Source organism: Dermochelys coriacea, chromosome 1 (assembly GCF_009764565.3).
Source record: "Dermochelys coriacea isolate rDerCor1 chromosome 1, rDerCor1.pri.v4, whole genome shotgun sequence".
NCBI classification, from domain to species: Eukaryota; Metazoa; Chordata; order Testudines; family Dermochelyidae; genus Dermochelys; species Dermochelys coriacea.
The window spans coordinates 25612532-25629629 of record NC_050068.2 but is presented as its reverse complement, the minus strand read 5'-3'; the positions used below and the strand labels follow the sequence as shown (position 1 = coordinate 25629629).

Genomic DNA, 17098 nt, shown 5'->3' with positions numbered 1-17098 from the left:
AAAAACTAATCATTCTAAATCCAAATGTATCATTAAAAGAAGGAAGAGAGAGATGTGTTTCTGACCCTGAGACTGGGCTACTCAGAATCCATCAGCTGAATCAGCACTTTTAGTGTGAAATCCTTGCCTCATTGAAGTCAATAGCTCCAGAATTCCATCCTTAATATTTTATGAAAATGCTCTTTGAGGGTGAAAGCATCCCTGTCGTCATGCCTGTGCAGAGGGCTAGCATATGGTCAACGCACCACATAAATTTCACTTAAGCTCATTGGAAAAAATAAAAGATCCATCCCTCTGTACTAAAGTGGGACTTAATGGATAGAACCTCTGCAAAAGGTTGAATTTCACCTCTAAAGAAGAGTTTTGCTGTAAGGAACATTCTGGAATAGAATCATTTTATTATAAATCCAAAACACTAATAACATTTAAAATCAAATCAAGAAGAAACTAAATAGTTGAAAAGATCCCAAATAGTCTTCCAAAAGCAGAATAATCACTAGCAGCCTTCTGTCCCTGAAGCATCATTCTCATTCTGCTAGTGACCCATGTAGAAGACAGGGTCTCCCTTTGCTTTTTTCTGACGTTTTCTTAAAGTGTCAACATTTGATATGCTGGTATTGTAAATATTTTACAGTCTTCACGGTTGAGATACTCATTTCCTCAAAGATGCATAAATCTGTATGCAGCTTATTACACTCATCCTGAGTATGTTTCAAATCATGCTATAAACGTATAACCTGTATTGTAGACTAATAAAAGAGCTTCTTTTTTTCCCATATCAGGAATAATTGCATCTTACGTTTACAGGGTTTTTTTTTTTCAAAATGTACAGTTGGAGGGAGGGATTTTCTAACTGTAACAAAGTAATGGATAAAATTAATTTAAGGCTTTTTATATAGGTACATGGGTATATTATTACATGGAAAAATAAACCATTGCTAAATGAAGAGAGAATTTACTATGGAAGAACTGTGTTTGTCATCTAGTTTAACTGGATTTATATAATTGATTTCAGGTTTAAATTAAAATTAACAATTGTGCAGTAACATACTATATAAAAACTTGTTCTTTGTTTACCAAGCACCTTTCACCGTCATTGCAAAAGTACTCAAGATGAAGAGTACTTTGTGCTGCAAATACCCCCCCACTGATTTAATGTAGATATCACAAGGAACAAGATAACAAGGTACTAAGTGAGAGTAAAGATGGCAGAATCTGTCTCTTAGGATAAAGCATCTCTTCCGACATCTTTTAGCCAGTTGCAATGAAGGGCCAGATTTTGGAACCCTTATATATCTTAGTAAGCAGTTACTCATATGAGTAGTCTCATTAGCTTCATTTCAGATTACTGATGTAAGTGCTCACCAATGTGAGTAACAATTCCAAAATTTGACCCCTAATTTTTAAAGCGCAAATATAATTAGAAAAATGACTTTGTAAAAATGTCAATGTCCACGTCACATCTGCTTCCTATAAACATATAGAATATCTGCTTACTTGTATGAGAAAAGTTATTACTACTTTTCATTTAGCTCTGCAGCATTAACACAGCAATAGGACTGTGAGCTGGATGCTATTCTGGCTCATGCATCATCAAATGATAAAGCTCCATCTTAGTTATATTTAACACTAGTATTCATATACAAGTTAGAAAGGATAGCTTGACTTTAAAGTCCCAAGCTGAGTTTTCAGAGCTAGAAGTCTGAATAAACAATGTTGTGAAGTGAACAAATTTGGTGCCATCTCCTGCGTTCCCTGAGCACTCAAAATTCTGATTGACTTTGATGGGCATTTCACAAATACACAGCAATTCCATATTCAGGATCTTGGACAAAACAGAGGGTGGACATTTTATAGAGTCATTTTAAAGTAGAACTATATTTTAAGGAAGGTTGCTTATAGTTAAATTAATTTTATAGACATTGGGACAAATTTGTCCTGTTTAAATCCATGGAGTAATAAAAGGAATTAATTTGGCCCTGATTCTTTAGCTATTTCTCTTGGGTCATCATTAAGTGTTCCTCTCTTTCACCATCCTATAGAAAATGGTTATATCTCTCCAAGATCTTTGTCCACTTAGTTTTCATCAAAGCAGTATTATATGCCAGTTAGGCTCCTGTGCTTCAGAGCACATTAGAAATACCAGGAAAATATGGAAGAAGCTTGGAAAATCATCAGATTTGTCACTTTGCCATACAGTTTTGATTTTAGATGGTTTTCATTGCCTGCCATAAAATCTATGAAAGTGACTTCATTCTTTAAAATTTGTCTCTAAAAATAGGGTCCTATGTTTAATGTGTTTTAGTGACTCCATATACAATTTGCTTAGTGCACAAGTTTTAAAATATTTTTCCTAATGGTCAGCACAGTAAATCCAATTTGGAGTGTGAAAGTCAAGTTGAGTTCCTTCCTTCTTACTCAGCATAACCAATGACTGAAAGATAGCTAATGTAACACCAATATTTAAAAAGGGCTCTAGAGGTGATTCTGGCAATTACAGATCGGTAAATCTAATGTCAGTACCGAGCAAATAAGTTGAAACAATAGTAAAGAATAAAATTGTCAGACATATAGGAGAACATAAATTGTTGGGCAAAAGTCAACATAGTTTCTGTAAAAGGAAATCATGTCTTATTAATCTATTAGAGTTCTTTGAAGGGGTCAACAAATATGTGGACAAGGGGGATCCAGTGGACATAATGTACTTAGATTTCCAGAAAGCCTTGCCAAAGGCTCTTATGTAAATTAAGTTGTCATGGGATAAGAGGGAAGATCCTTTCATGGATTGAGAATTGGTTAAAAGACAGGGACCAAAGGGTAGGAATAAATGGTAAATTTTCAGAATGGAGAGGGGTAACTAGTGGTGTTCCCCAAGGGCCAGTCCTAGGACCAACACTATTTAACTTATTCATAAATGATCTGGAGAAAGGGGTAAACAGTGAGGTGGCAAAGTTTGCAGATGATACTAAACTGCTCAAGATAGTCAAGACCAAAGCAGACTGTGAAGAACTTCAAAAAGATCTCACAAAACTAAGTGATTGGGCAACAAAATGGCAAATTAAATTTAATGTGGATAAATGTAAAGTAATGCACATTGGAAAAAATAACCCCAACTATACATACAATATGATGGGGGATAATTTAGCTACAACTAATCAGGAGAAAGATCTTGGAGTCATCGTGGATAGTTCTCTGAAGACATCCATGCAGTGTGCAGCAGCAGTCAAAAAAGCAGACAGGATGTTAGGAATCATTTAAAAAGGGATAGAGAATAAGATGGAAAATATCTTATTGCCCTTATACAAATCCATGGTACACGCACACCTTGAATACAGCGCATAGATGTGGTCCCCTCATCTCAAAAAAGATATACTGGCATTAGAAAAGGTTCAGAAAAGGGCAACTAAAATGATTAGGGTTTTGGAACAGGTCCCATATGAGGAGAGATTAAAGAGGCTAGGACTTTTCAGCTTGGAAAAGAAGAGACTAAGGGGTGATATGATAGAGGTATATAAAATCATGAGTGGTGTGGAGAAAGTGAATAAGGAAAAGTTATTTACTTGTTCCCATAATATAAGAACTAGGGGCCACCAAATTAAATTAATGGGTAGCAGGTTTAAAACAAATAAAAGGAAGTTCTTCTTCACAAAGCACACAGTCAACCTGTGGAACTCCTTGCCTGAGGGGGTTGTGAAGGCTAGGACTATAACAGGGTTTAAAAGAGAACTGGATAAATTCATGGAGGCTAAGTCCATTAATGGCTATTAGCCAGGATGGGTAAGGAATGGTGTCCCTAGCCTCTGTTTGTCAGAGGGTGGAGATGGATGGCAGGAGAGAGATCACTTGATCATTACCTGTTAGGTTCACTCCCTCTGGGGCACCTGGCATTGACCATTGTCAGTAGACAGGATACTGGGCTGGATGGATCTTTGGTCTAACCCAGTATGGCCATTCTTAAGTTCTTATGTACTGTAGTAATAAAGATGATGCAAGCTAAATTATACAGGCCATACTGGGGTGTGCAGGTGTAACACGTGTTGTAATTTGGCCTGCATGATTGCTGTTTGTGGAGAAGGAAAGAGAAAGCTGAGTTTGCAAAGCTGAGCAAAAAAACCCTCCCTTTTATCTTGCAATCTGTGCAGAGTTGAGCTGGAGTCACACTAAGAGACCATAAACATGGAACCTCATCCTGATATTTTTAGAGCAGAACCCCACTTGAAGCAGGCAACCACACCTGCTCCATGTACAGAAAACCTTTAAATATCTAAGGGGAGATTTTCTCAAAAGTGTTCAGTATTGGCCAAATGCTGCTCGCACTGAAGTCAGTGGGAGTCAATGAAGTAAATGAACGTTTCACCACTGACTCCAATGGGAGCAGAGCTAGGTCAATGCTGAGTACTTTTGAAAAGTGACACTGTTAGTGACTCCCCTTCATTTTACATGATTCTGTTTGGAATTCATTGTTCCATACAGTTTTTGGAGCCTACAACTTCCAAATGAACTATATATAATTTTATATATATATAATATATAAAATTAAGAAGGCAATATTTATACTATACATTTTATATCTATTATTTCTGAACAGTTATTATGTGTCTATTGCCCTTCAGTATACACACCACTCCACCAAGTACTAATGGGAATTCTGACCACATATTAGAAGAAGAATCCTCAAAGTAATATAAATGTATAAACAACTGACCAGTTACATTGTATCATCTGAAGGAAAAAAAGAGAAAGAAAGAATATATACAGAAGACAAATAGAATAAAAAAAGTGAGATGGATATATATGAAAATCACTGTCAGGAAAGGCATTAGTGATAAAATATTCTTGTAGGACAAAATTCTCCTCTTCAGTACACAAGCAAAACTTGTTTCCCTATCAGTACATACACAGAAATGCCAAGTTTGACACATAGAGGGAAAGCATAGTATCTATGTCAATCTCCATGTGCAGATATGACAGGAAAAATTTGCCCTCAGCCTTAACTACTATACCTCTAAGCAAATGCATTCATTATATTTTCTAAGAGCCAAATTCTGACCTTGGATAAATGCATGACTCCCATTGAAGTCAATGAGTGCCTCATCCACATTTTGAGAGCAGGATTAGTCTCTCAGAAATAAAGCAGCTGGCATTCATGTTATACTTTAATTCTGAAGCTGATTTTAAATTGATATCTTGTATATAATATGAATTTAGAAAAGCAGTGTGTTTTATCAGGACAACAGGATTCCAGTCACTATATGACATTAAAATTGAAAGAAGAGAGAAGTAAGCAAGAATGAGTGTAATCTTACAATTACATCACTGGCATTCTTAATGACACTTCTTTGCATTCACCATAACACATTTACAAGGTATCAGTTTTGATTTGGTTATTGTTGTTTAAAGCAGGAGGCTTGCTCTTTGGACCTTCAGTCCCCCCTTTGGATGTGTCCTGAAAGAAAAGCCTTGGCATCCACAGTGACATTAGGATTAGTTTATATTCTTTCCGAAAATTCTGGTTAAGAAGTCCGTATATTATTGCGTTAAGGCAACTGTTGAAGTAGGCCATGAAATAGCTTACGACGAACAACCACTCAGGAATTTTTGGTGCCATTTCCAAAGGATTGATAGCTACAGCTAGTCCAATGAAGTTCAGTGGTGCCCAACAAAAGGCAAAGATCACGAAAACCACGAACATGGTGAGAAAGTTTCTGAAGTCACTTGGCTTCAGTCTTGGTTTTATTTCTGATTTGACTCTTCTTCTTACTTGAATCACTAAGATCCAAATCCGAAAGTAGCAGAAGCTCACAATAGTGATAGGTACTATGAAATGAATTATGACAACAGCGATGGTGTAATAGGGGCTAGCAGTCTGAACAAATGTGCATGAATAGATGCGCGGATCATACTCTAAAGAGCCAACGAAAAAATTTGGCACAGTTGCAACAACTGTTAACACCCAAATTAGGCAGACGTATAGCATTGTGTTCCACCAGGTATACACTTTGGCATAAGCAAAGCTATGGCATATGTAGCAGTATCTGTTTATTGCAATTGCAGCAATGTTGAAGATGGAGCCTATTACGCTTAGTCCCATCACAAAGCCACTCAGTTTACAGTGCATTTCACCCAAGGACCATCCATTGTGGAAAATGGCTGAGAGCACCAGTGGATATGGATACAAGGCCACCACCAGGTCTGCCAAAGCCAGGCTAACCACAAATGCATTACCTACGGAAGAAGAAAAGAGAGGAAAATAAATATACTCATATTTATGAAAGAGAAGAAAATAGTTTCAAACATTTGTAACACGAACTTGTTCAAGGTACCAGCAAGAAGCAGCTATTTCAATAGCAACCTGTCTGTGCATGAGATCTAGCTCTGTCATACAGAACAAGCTATCACATAAATGTCAGCTGCTGCTGAGCAGCTGCTGAGTAGCTTATAGCTATTAGTGACTGCACTTAGGCCAGAGGATCTTTCCACAGTAAATACCCTACTGCCAGGATCACTTTACTATTCTACCACTGTTTATAAACTTAAATATCAATAATTCATTATACATAAACTAAGTCACTTTAGTGTAACCAACTCCAGCAGCCTTGTGCAAAAATGTGATTGAAAAGGCAGCTGGGTAGGCAGATACTTATGTAGAAGATCGTTACAGGCCGCCGCTGTAATATACCTTGGGATTCAACAAACTGCAAAGGGAAAAATGACAGGAAGAGCAGGGATGATGGTACCAGGATGATGCATCACATGTTTATTTCAAATAGCTACACCATAAGCTGAACTACAGATATTTTCTTTGGCGTGTTGCCTACCCTTCTGCAGCTATTTTGCCATTGAATTAATTTAGGAGAAAGAGTGAAACACCTCCACCATCTTCTATACAAAAGCACACCAAACTATGCAAAAATAAAAAATACAGGAATGCAATGGAAAGAAAAAGTATTTAAATGCACAGAAGTCTAGATTCTTTTCTACTGTTGATGTTAAAAGAAACTTCAACAATAAAAGTGAGGCTTATTGTCTCTTTTTAAATAATACCCTTTTCATCTATTTGAAGTTTCTGAACTGTATCTATAAAATCATTCCTGTATAAAACAGTAAGACATCAAAATTTATATTTGAAATGTGAAATAAGTTACAGTAAATAGTGGTTCCATTGATTTTGTGGGAAGAATACCAAATACCTTCCTAGCAACTTCCCAAAGTAATATAATAGGAGAGTTACTAATATTAGGTTTCTGACATTCAGGAAACATAAAAGATGTTCTTAGCTTGGCTATTTGTTTGCTTGTTTTATTGAAATCTATATAGTACTAGTAAAAAAAATCCTTTAAACTGTGAACGTAATTGTGAAAAAGACCAGTGTATTTTAAAATTATGTGTGGGCATAAATCTGGTGTTCATTTACAGTGAACAATTAAGGGCTCAATACTGGAAGATGCTGAGCATTTTGTTCCTGAACCAGTGAACGACCTATGCACATGCTTAATTTTAGGCACATAAATAAACCATATGATTAAGTACATTGCTGGATCTGGTCCATAGTGCTTAGTTCCCTGCAGGGTTCAACACTCAGAAATAATGGCAAGACCAGTGTCCATACAAATTTCTCCACACACTTTAGCAAATATACCTTAACCATACGGAAGGAATTTGGAGCTCTGCTACTCCCCTCTACTCAAAGGGAGATCTGCTTCCATCAACCCCTTCACATGAGGAAAGGGAGACTTAGGATACTACCAAGAAGGACCTTGAACAGATCACTGCAGACTACATGGATCTGGGAAAAAGGATAAAAGAGTTTGGTGTTCTCGTCCAAAACAAGTGGTGTTCTCGTCCATCCTCTCTGTTGAAGGAAAAGGCCTGACAGGAACCATCAAATCGCGGAAGTAAATGTGTGGTTACACAGGTGGTGTCAGCAAATGGGCTTTGGCTTCCTCAACAACAAGCTGATGTTCCAGGAAAGAGGATTACTGTGCTGGGATGGGCTCTATCTATCTAATACTAGGAAGAGCATCCTTGGACATTGTCTGGCTAACCTGATGAGAGTTTTAAACTAGGTCCAATGGTGGATGGTGACAAAAATACAGCCAATGTGTATCTACGGTCAAGTAACAACGACAAGGGAAAGGGGCTAATTGCTGAAGAAGGGTCTAGAAATAACAACTGCATTCAAAAGGCAAAAAGAAAAGCAATGGGGTAATCTGCAAAGTATCTTCGATGCCAGTATGCGATTGCAAGGAGTATGGGGAACAAGCAAGATGAACTGAAAGTCATAGTATATGAAGAAAATTGTTGTAAGATGAGGCCCTGAAACATAACCCTTATATCAGAGGCCTGGTATGAAGCCTAAGGCCTGAACTAAAGTAACGGTCAAGACTTTGCTAACATAAAGAAAAGTTAAGCTGTGAGCCAGAGGCAGGCCCTGCTCATAGAAGCTGGCAAGGAAAGGGCTGATGTTGAAAAAATATACGTACCTAAAAGGTACTGGACACTAGATACCAGAACACTCCAATACTTGCACATTCCACACACATAACAAGGAACAGGCTGACCCATCCTAAAGACAGGGGCAAAAGGGTAATATGAGTTGTTTTGTTCGAACCAACATGTATAAGGTGAGAGGTGGAACCTTGCTATGTAGAGGGGTTGCACTGCAATATGTCAAGAATGATGCGTAACTTGTTTGTACTTGTATATAAGAATGCATCCCTGAGTGGATGTCTTTGTCCGGCCTAGGGGGCAGTGGAGTGTCCCGCCACTGACTGAGCTGTGTCCATTGTCAGGGGGCACATATTCGTAGTATGTCCTGTAGAGTCTGCTGGAAGCTATTACTGTGCTTCGTTTGACAATAAACCTGGCCGGGTGTCTTCGTACCTTATCAGAGTCTGTGGACATGGGGGTTCTCTCAGGGTCTGCTGTGCCAGCGATCTTCAGAGCCGGGGTAGCACACAGAGGGAACACATGCACACGGACAACTGTTATCAACATTGAACAGAGCAGAGCACCACACCAGTGGCGTCTGACAACAAAAATTATGACTTAATTGGCATGACAGAGATTTGGTGGAACAACTCCCATGATTGGAGTACCTGCATTGAGTAATATAGCTTGTTCCAAAAGGATACGTATGAGAAAAAAGGAGGAGATGTTGTACTGTATGTCAAGAATGAATACACTTGTTCTGAGGTCCAAGGGCAAGTGAGTCACAGACCTCCTAAGCCTCTGGGTGAGGATAACATGGGAAAATAACAGTAGTGATGTTATGGTGGGAGTCTAGATCCCAAATCAGAAAGAGAAAGTGGATGAATAATTCTATAAGCAGTTAATAAGATTAGCTAACACAAGAACTAGTATTAATGGGGGATATTAAATTCAATGATATATATTGGAAGACTATTGCAGCAAAATATAATACATCCTGCAAATTCTTAGCATGTGTAGGGGAAAGCTTTCTGATTCAGAAAGTTGAGGAAACAACTAGGGGGTCATCCATTTTGGATCTGGTTTTGACCAACAGGGATGAATTAGTGACAAACATGAAAATGGTCAGGAACTTGGGAGGAAGTGATCATGATCTGATAGAATTCAAGATTCTATGGAAAGAAAGACATGAGAACAACAAAACATGGACACAGGATTTCAGAAAGATGGATTTCAAACAACGCAGAGAAATAGTAGGCAAGGTCCCAGGAGAAGACCAATTAAGAAGAAAAGGAGTCGAAAGGAGCTGTCAGTTCTTAAAATATGTAATACTAGAGGCTCAACATCAAGTTATTCCAATGCAGGGGAAAGATAAAAAGAGCCACAGGAGGCTAATGTGACTGCTCAAGGAGCTTTTTAGCTATCCAAAACCAAAAGGGATACATACAGGAAATGGAAGGAGGGGCATGTGACCCAGGAGGTATACATGGGAATAGTGCAAGCACATAGGGACAAAATCAGGACAGTTAAGGCAAAGAATGAGTTACAGCTGGCAAGAAATGTTAGAAACAACAGGAAAGGGTTCTTAAAATATGTCAGACAAAAAGCAAGATCTAGGATGGTATGGGTACACTGCTCAGTGGAGAAGGTGAGCTGGTAATGGAAGATGATAGAAAGGCAGAGCCGCTCGATGCCTTCTTTGTTTCAGACTTCTCACAAAAAATAATATGACCAGATGACTAGTGAAGTTACCATAGACAATAAAGGGGAAGGGATGCAGATCAGAGTAAGTTAAGAATATGTCAGAGATCTTCTGACCAATTTGAATAAATTCAAATCAGCAGGGCCAGATGCTATTCACCCAAGGGTACTGAAGGAATTAGCTGAAGAAATCTCGGAATCACTGGCAATAATACTTACAAACTCATGGATGACAGGCAAGGTCCCGTAAGACCGGAGAAGGGCTACTAATATAGTGCCCATCTTTAAAAAGGGGGAAAAGGAGGAACTGGGGAACTATAGACCAGTCAGCCTGACTTTGATACCTGGGAAGCTACTCAAGCAATGTATAAAACTTCAATTTGCGAATAGCTGGAAAGTGGAGGGGTAAACACTAGCAGCCAGCATGGATTTACCAAGAACAAATCATGCCAGACTAGCTTGATTTCCTTCGTTGACAGGCTAACTGATTTGGTGGATAGGGCAAATGTAGTGGATATAATATACTTAGACTTCATCAATGGTTTTGACACAGTCCCACATGACATTCAGATAAGTATGCTGGAGAAATGCGGGCTTGACAGAACTGCCAGTAAGTGGCTACATATTTGGTTAAACAACTGCAAAGAGTAACTATTAATGGAATGATGTTGGATTGGAGGGAGGTCTCAAATGGGGTTGAACAGGGATCTGTTCTGGGTCCGGTCTTGTTTAAATCTTTATTAATGACCTGATGTAGGAATAGAGAACATACTGATCAAATTGGCAGATGACACAAAGCTAGGACAGGCTGCAAACACTTTGGAGGATAGAGCTAAAATTCAGATGGATCTCTAGAAATTGGAAAACTGGGCTATAGACAATGAAACGAAATTCAACAAAGACAAATGTAAGGTGCTACACTTGGGGAAGAAAAACCAAATGCACAAATACAGAATGGGGGATAACTGGCTTGACAGCAGCACTACTGAGAAGGATCTGAGAGTTGTAGCGGAACACAATCTCAACATGAGTTAGCAATGCGAAATTTTTGCAAAAAAAGTAATGCAATAGGTTGCATTAACAGAGGCATAGCATGCAAGTCATGGGAAGTGATAGTACTGCTCTACTCGGTACTACTTAGGCCTCAGCTGAAGTAGTATATCCTATTTTGGTGACCAGTGTATAGATAGGATATAGAGAAACTGGAATAGATCCAGAGGTGAGCAACACAGATGATCAAAGGGATGGAATGCAAACCATCTGAGCAAAGGCTGAAGGAACTCGGCTTGTTTAGTTTGGAAAAGAGGAGATTAATGGGGCATATGATAGCAGTTTTCAGATACTGAAAGGCTGCCATAAAAAAGATGGAGAAAAGTTGTTCTCTTTTTACCACAGAGGACAGGACAAAAGGCAATGGGTTCAAACTGCAGCATAGCAGATTTATATTAAATCTCAAGGATAACTTCTTAACTGTAAGAACAGTAGGACAATGGAACAGACTGCCTAAGGAGGTTGTGGAAGCTTCTTCTCGGAGATTTTCAAAAGGAGACTGGATAGCCATCTGTCATGGATGGTTGAGATAAAACAAATCCTGCGTTTTGGCAGGTGGTTAGACTAGATGAGCCTTCCAGTCCCCTCTAACCCTATGATTCTACCTTCCCACCACAGTCAGCACAGGTGGTCTGCAATGAGAGGAGACCGGCTTACCTCAAGATTAATGCAAAGGGAGCTCCTTGCTATAAATTTGGCAGCACTTTGCAGGGCCAGGTCCTGCCTGTTTTATGATTCCCAGGATGCACAAACACCTTGATGTCCATTGTTCATTCCAAAACTCAATTGAGTGTTGGAATAATTTTCTTTGAGGCTGTTGGATCCCTTTTTCTGTACTGTATCTCTAAGAGGTAGAGTCCAGAACTCAAAATGAGGATGCGGGGGCAGGGGTTAAGATGACTTTAAGATAGTTTCCTGCCCTCCCAATCCTGAGTTGCTCTCATGGCTGGCATCATTTAGATAGCCCTAGGAGTCAAATTTATGGCAGCTTCCCAGAATCTCCTCAGACCCACCCCAAAACTCTCTTCCTGCCCCCAGCTCCATTCCTGGTATGCACCTTACATCGGGGTTGTGAAGAGGTCCTCAAAAGGCAGCCTTATGGTTGTCTTCTGCAGTGCCTGGGCTGGAGGAATCCTCCACAAGTCAGATGTAGGGGGTTTACGGCCCCTTTACTCAGGGCTAGATTACCCATTAGGGAGACTAAGCACGTGCTTAGGGCACCAGCAAAGCAGGGGGCACCAAAAAAATGAGATTTTTTTTAAATTTGATATTTCAAAAAAAAGCATCAAAGTAGTCATCATGGGAAAAATCAGAACTTTGTTAGACTTCCTTACACTCCACTACACACTCTTCTCCCATTTTTCTGTTCTCTTTGTAATACTTATCCCCACCTAAACCAGGGGGGCATCCTAATAACGTAGATCAAAATAATGTGAGGAAATCAGATCCTGTCATGTATTTGCAATACATTTATGTTTTATTATTGATATATTCTTCTGAGTTATATGTACTTGATTCGTTTTTTTCTCATATATATGTTATATATATACACATAAAAATAGTGTACATTGTGTAATTTGTTGGGGTTTTTTTAAGTTCAGATAACTGAGATAAGTGGCAGGATGAAACGTAACTGAGTGGAGCACAGAAACATAAACTGGCAGAAGAAAAGAAACAAAAAACTAGTGAAATTTTCTAAAATCTTCCAAAGCTGACATCATTTTTCAAAGCAAATCCATCAGAAGCAACATCCTCTCGCAGTAGCACAGACATCATTCCAAAACCTGTAGGTGTTTCAGAGACTGACCCTTCTTCTATTGGTGAAACAAACACCATTCCAGAACATGTGGATGTGTCAGAGACTGTAACTGATCATCCTACTCCTGGTGGTAAAACAGACATTGTTCTAGAAGGAGTGGATGTGTCAGAGACTGAACCTGCTCATGCTTTAATAATAGGAGAAAAGATCCTGGTATGTGGGTTGATTTCAGTACTGATGATGTAGCTTACTGTATAGAATCATAGAATGTCAGAGTTGGAAGGGACCTAAGGAGACCATCTAGTCCAACCTCCTGCTCAAAGCAGGACCAATCTCCAATTTTTGCCCCGATCCCTAAAGGTCTTCTCAAGGATTGAACTCACAACCCTGGCTTTAGCAGGCCAGTGCTCAAACCACTGAGCTATCATGGACCAAAGGACTATCAATACCACACTGGGCCATTTGAGAAATCATGTTGGACTTTTACCAATGGCAAACAAATAAGATATTGTTCACAAAAAGAAGCTTTTAGAACAGAACAAATATGCCATATTCATACCATGTGCTGCACACTCTCTCAATCTTGTTGGCCGCAGTGCTGTTGATTGTTGTCTGGTGGCAGTAAGATTTTTCTCAACAGTCCAGTTACTTTAGACATTTTTCTCTGCCTCAACACACCAATGGGAAGTTCTTAAAACATATTTGGGCAATGATCGTGTGTTGAAATCTCTTTGTAATACTTGCTGGGAGGCACATGCAGTGGCAACAAGTTCAATTCTGGAGTCCTACTCAAAGATTGTGGATGCATTAGAAAGTATAGCTGAAGACCAATCACAAAAGGGAGAAACTATACAAGAGGCAGAAAACATTGCAAACAAGATGCAAGAACTAGAGTTTGTATTCATGTTGACCATGTGGAATGAAATTTTACAACACTTTAACACACAAGACAAGCTCTCCAAGAAAAAGAATTGGATTTGAAAACATGTGCAGACCTCTGTCAATCATTAGCAGACCACTTACACACTTTGAGGAATGATTTCAAAAGATCTGAAGACATATCAAAAGATATCTTGCCTGATACTAACTACAAAGAAGCCCAGTCCTGCAAGCGAATCAGGAAAAAACAAGCAAATGATAGCAGTGCAACAGAAACAGAAACAGCATTGAATCCTAGAGACAAATTTTGCGTATCTACTTACTACGCTATAATTGATACACTTGAAGCTCGTATGAAGAGGAGAAATGAAGTGTACAAAGAAGTATCAAGTAGATTTTCTTTTCTAAACAATATGGACTTATCTTATGAACAATATTCACAAGGTTCCCAAAAGCTAGTTGACTCATACCCTGTTGACTTGAACATGAATCTCTGTGGAGAAGTATGGCACTTCCACTGTTATATGTGCGCAAAGTTTAATGAAACAGAAAAAATGAAATTCAGTCACACTGATCTTGATGACACAGTATTGAAAGAGGAAATACAACGTGTATTTCCAAATGTAGATATTGCACTACGTATTTTTCTAACATTGATGATTACTAACTGCTCCGCAGAACACTCTTTTCCTTAGCTGAAAAGAATAAAAAACCCTCAGAGAACAATATGTCAGAACAGACTTGATTCACTTTCCCTATTGTATATGGAAGCGGACATGCTTCATCAAATCAGCTTCGATGAATTTATCCAGAATTTTGCAATCAGAAAGAAGCTAGAAAGAAGCTATTTTAATTTCAGCATACATGCAAGTTTTGTGTCATTTCAAAAAATAAAATTTTATTTTACCTTATAGTATTATTTTTATTTTGAATTACATATGGGGGGGTACCATAATCTTTTCAGTGTTTAGGGCCTCTAAAGGTCTTAATCCGGCCCTGCCTTTACTCCACACCACCCTTTTTACTTGGCATAGAGGGGACAGAGTGGGGTGGGGAGGATCTCAGCATGGTGTATGTGCTTCATGGTAGTAAGTAGCTTCACCACATTTTCCCCACATTGTGATATCTTTTGGGAAGAGAAAATTTAATCCATGACAACACAGATTAAATGTCCATAAATCCCCTTAAACATCAACCAGGCACATATCTCAATTCACCTAAAGGAATCGCCTATTACTTTCATAAAATTCTACCTGGCTTCTAGCCATCAGGAGATCTTCCCCATATAATTAAATCATTTACATTTCACACACACACTTACAGGTGCAGCTTTTTATTAAATGCTGTTTAAAGGTAATCCAGAAAAGCAGGTGGTGGTGCTGCTGCAGCAGTGGCATCAATCCTTCTCTCCTTGTGAGAACATCTATGAGATCCCTGAACATACTCAGTATTTGTCTTACTGATGTCTTTCAAGGGATCAATCTGTCTCTAGTCCTGGAGGGGGCATGAACGGAGAAACTTTGGTAATAGCTAATTAAATGCAAGTCTGATTTCAGAGTTATCAGCTAAAGCCGCACTGTGGAGAGGGTTAGGCTAGGTTGAGATGTCTGGGAAATGATTTATCCCTATGAAACATTGTGATTAAAACAATTTTTTTAAATTTTTGATAAAATTATTCTTCAAATATTTTCAGGTTTTTATCAAAAAAAATGGAAATGGTTCAGTTTAAAAGAAAAATTTCACCTTTCAGTGGCTGAAAAGTAAAGTTTTTATTCAAAAAAAGAAAACCTTTCAGGAAAGTGGAAAATATTTGGTAAATATTTCTGTTTAGTCAAGAAGCTATTTTCTGCTGAGGAAATATTTAGATGGGAAATTTTCGACAAACTCTAATACTGCATAAGTAGCATCCAAGGAAAACTAGTTTTTAGTCATAGCAAGGTGCACAGCGCTTACGTGTAGGAATAGAAATCAGATATAAAAAGCTCCCCTGAAAAGATGCAGAAAGTCAATGGGACTTGTGCTCCTAAATGCAGCTTTTGGAGCTTTTGAAAATGCCACCTAGGATGAATAAGGCCATTCCAAACTGATCAAGAAACTAATGTGACATTAGTGCATAATGTGTACTGCATTTTAGGAGTGACGAAGTGTAAAAGCCTGACAGAATGCTTTCTGTGCTTTGTCAGACTACTCATTGCAATATAAGGGCCAGAGTCTTGTCTCTTGTGGAGGTGAGTGCAGAACATGGTCCTAAATTGTTATATTATTGCAATGAGTTGTTTGAGAAAGCAAAGAAAACCTTTTCTAATGTATAAATAATCTAAACCAGGGGTCGGCAACGTTTCAGAAGTGGTGTGCCGAGTCTTCATTTATTCACGTTAATTTAAGGTTTCACGTGTCAGTAATACATTTAACATTTTTTAGAAGGTCTCTCTCTATAAGTCTCTATATTATATAACTAAACTATTGTCATATATAAAGTAAACAAGGTTTTCAAAATGTTTAAGAAGCTTCATTTAAAATTAAATTAAAATGCTGATCTTACACCGCCAACCTGCTCAGCCCGCTGTCAGCCTGGGGTTCCGTTCACCTAGGCTGGCAGCAGGGTGAGTGGGGCCTGCGGCCAGGACCCCGGCTGGCAAGGGGCCAGCAGCCAGAACCCCAGACCAGCAGCAGGCTGAGCGGGGTTGGCGACGAGGACCCCAGACCGGCAGTGGGCTGAGCGGCTCAGCCCGCTTACGGTCTGGGGTTCCGTCCACCGGCTCCTGCCAGCCAGGGTCCCAGGTGCTGGCCCCACTCAGCCCGCTGCTGGACTGGGATCCCAGCCCTGCCCACAGAGAGTGGGTACCTACCTTCTCCTTGGTTCTAGCTCATTCTCTTCCTCTTTCTCTGCACTGAGCTGAGGGTGGGAGTGCACTGACACAGGGCTGAGGGTGAAGGAGCAGGCTGGGGGTTGGGGTGTAGGATCTGGCCAGGACCTTGAATGAGAGAGGGGGCTCAGGGTTGGGGCAGGAGGTTTGGGTGTGGAATTCTTACCTGGGCAGCTCCCATTTGGTGCAAGGGGTGCAGGTGGCAATGTGGGGGAGGGGGTGCAGGAGCTTCTGTTTTGTTCTCAGGGTGGGGGTGGGAATGTGGGGGTGCAAGAGTCAGGGCATGGGATGTGGGGGGTCTGCATATGTGTGGGGGTGCAGGAGTCAGGGCAGGGGGCATGTGAGGGAGTGCAGGAGTCAGGGCATTAGGAGGCTGGGTATGTGTGTGGGGTGCCGGAGTCAGGGCAGGGGT

At 39.6% G+C, this 17098-nt stretch overlaps 1 protein-coding gene across 1 annotated transcript in view; it reads right to left on the bottom strand.

Moving 5' to 3' along the window:
• Positions 1-5234: 5234 nt before the first annotated feature.
• Positions 5235-17098, bottom strand: part of MTNR1B (melatonin receptor 1B) — a 43464-nt gene continuing 31600 nt past the window's right edge. The window contains exon 2 of the mRNA XM_038418865.1: positions 5235-6225. Within this exon, the coding sequence (XP_038274793.1) occupies positions 5360-6225 (866 nt within the window). The 3' untranslated portion in view covers positions 5235-5359. The remainder of the gene's footprint in view (positions 6226-17098) is intronic.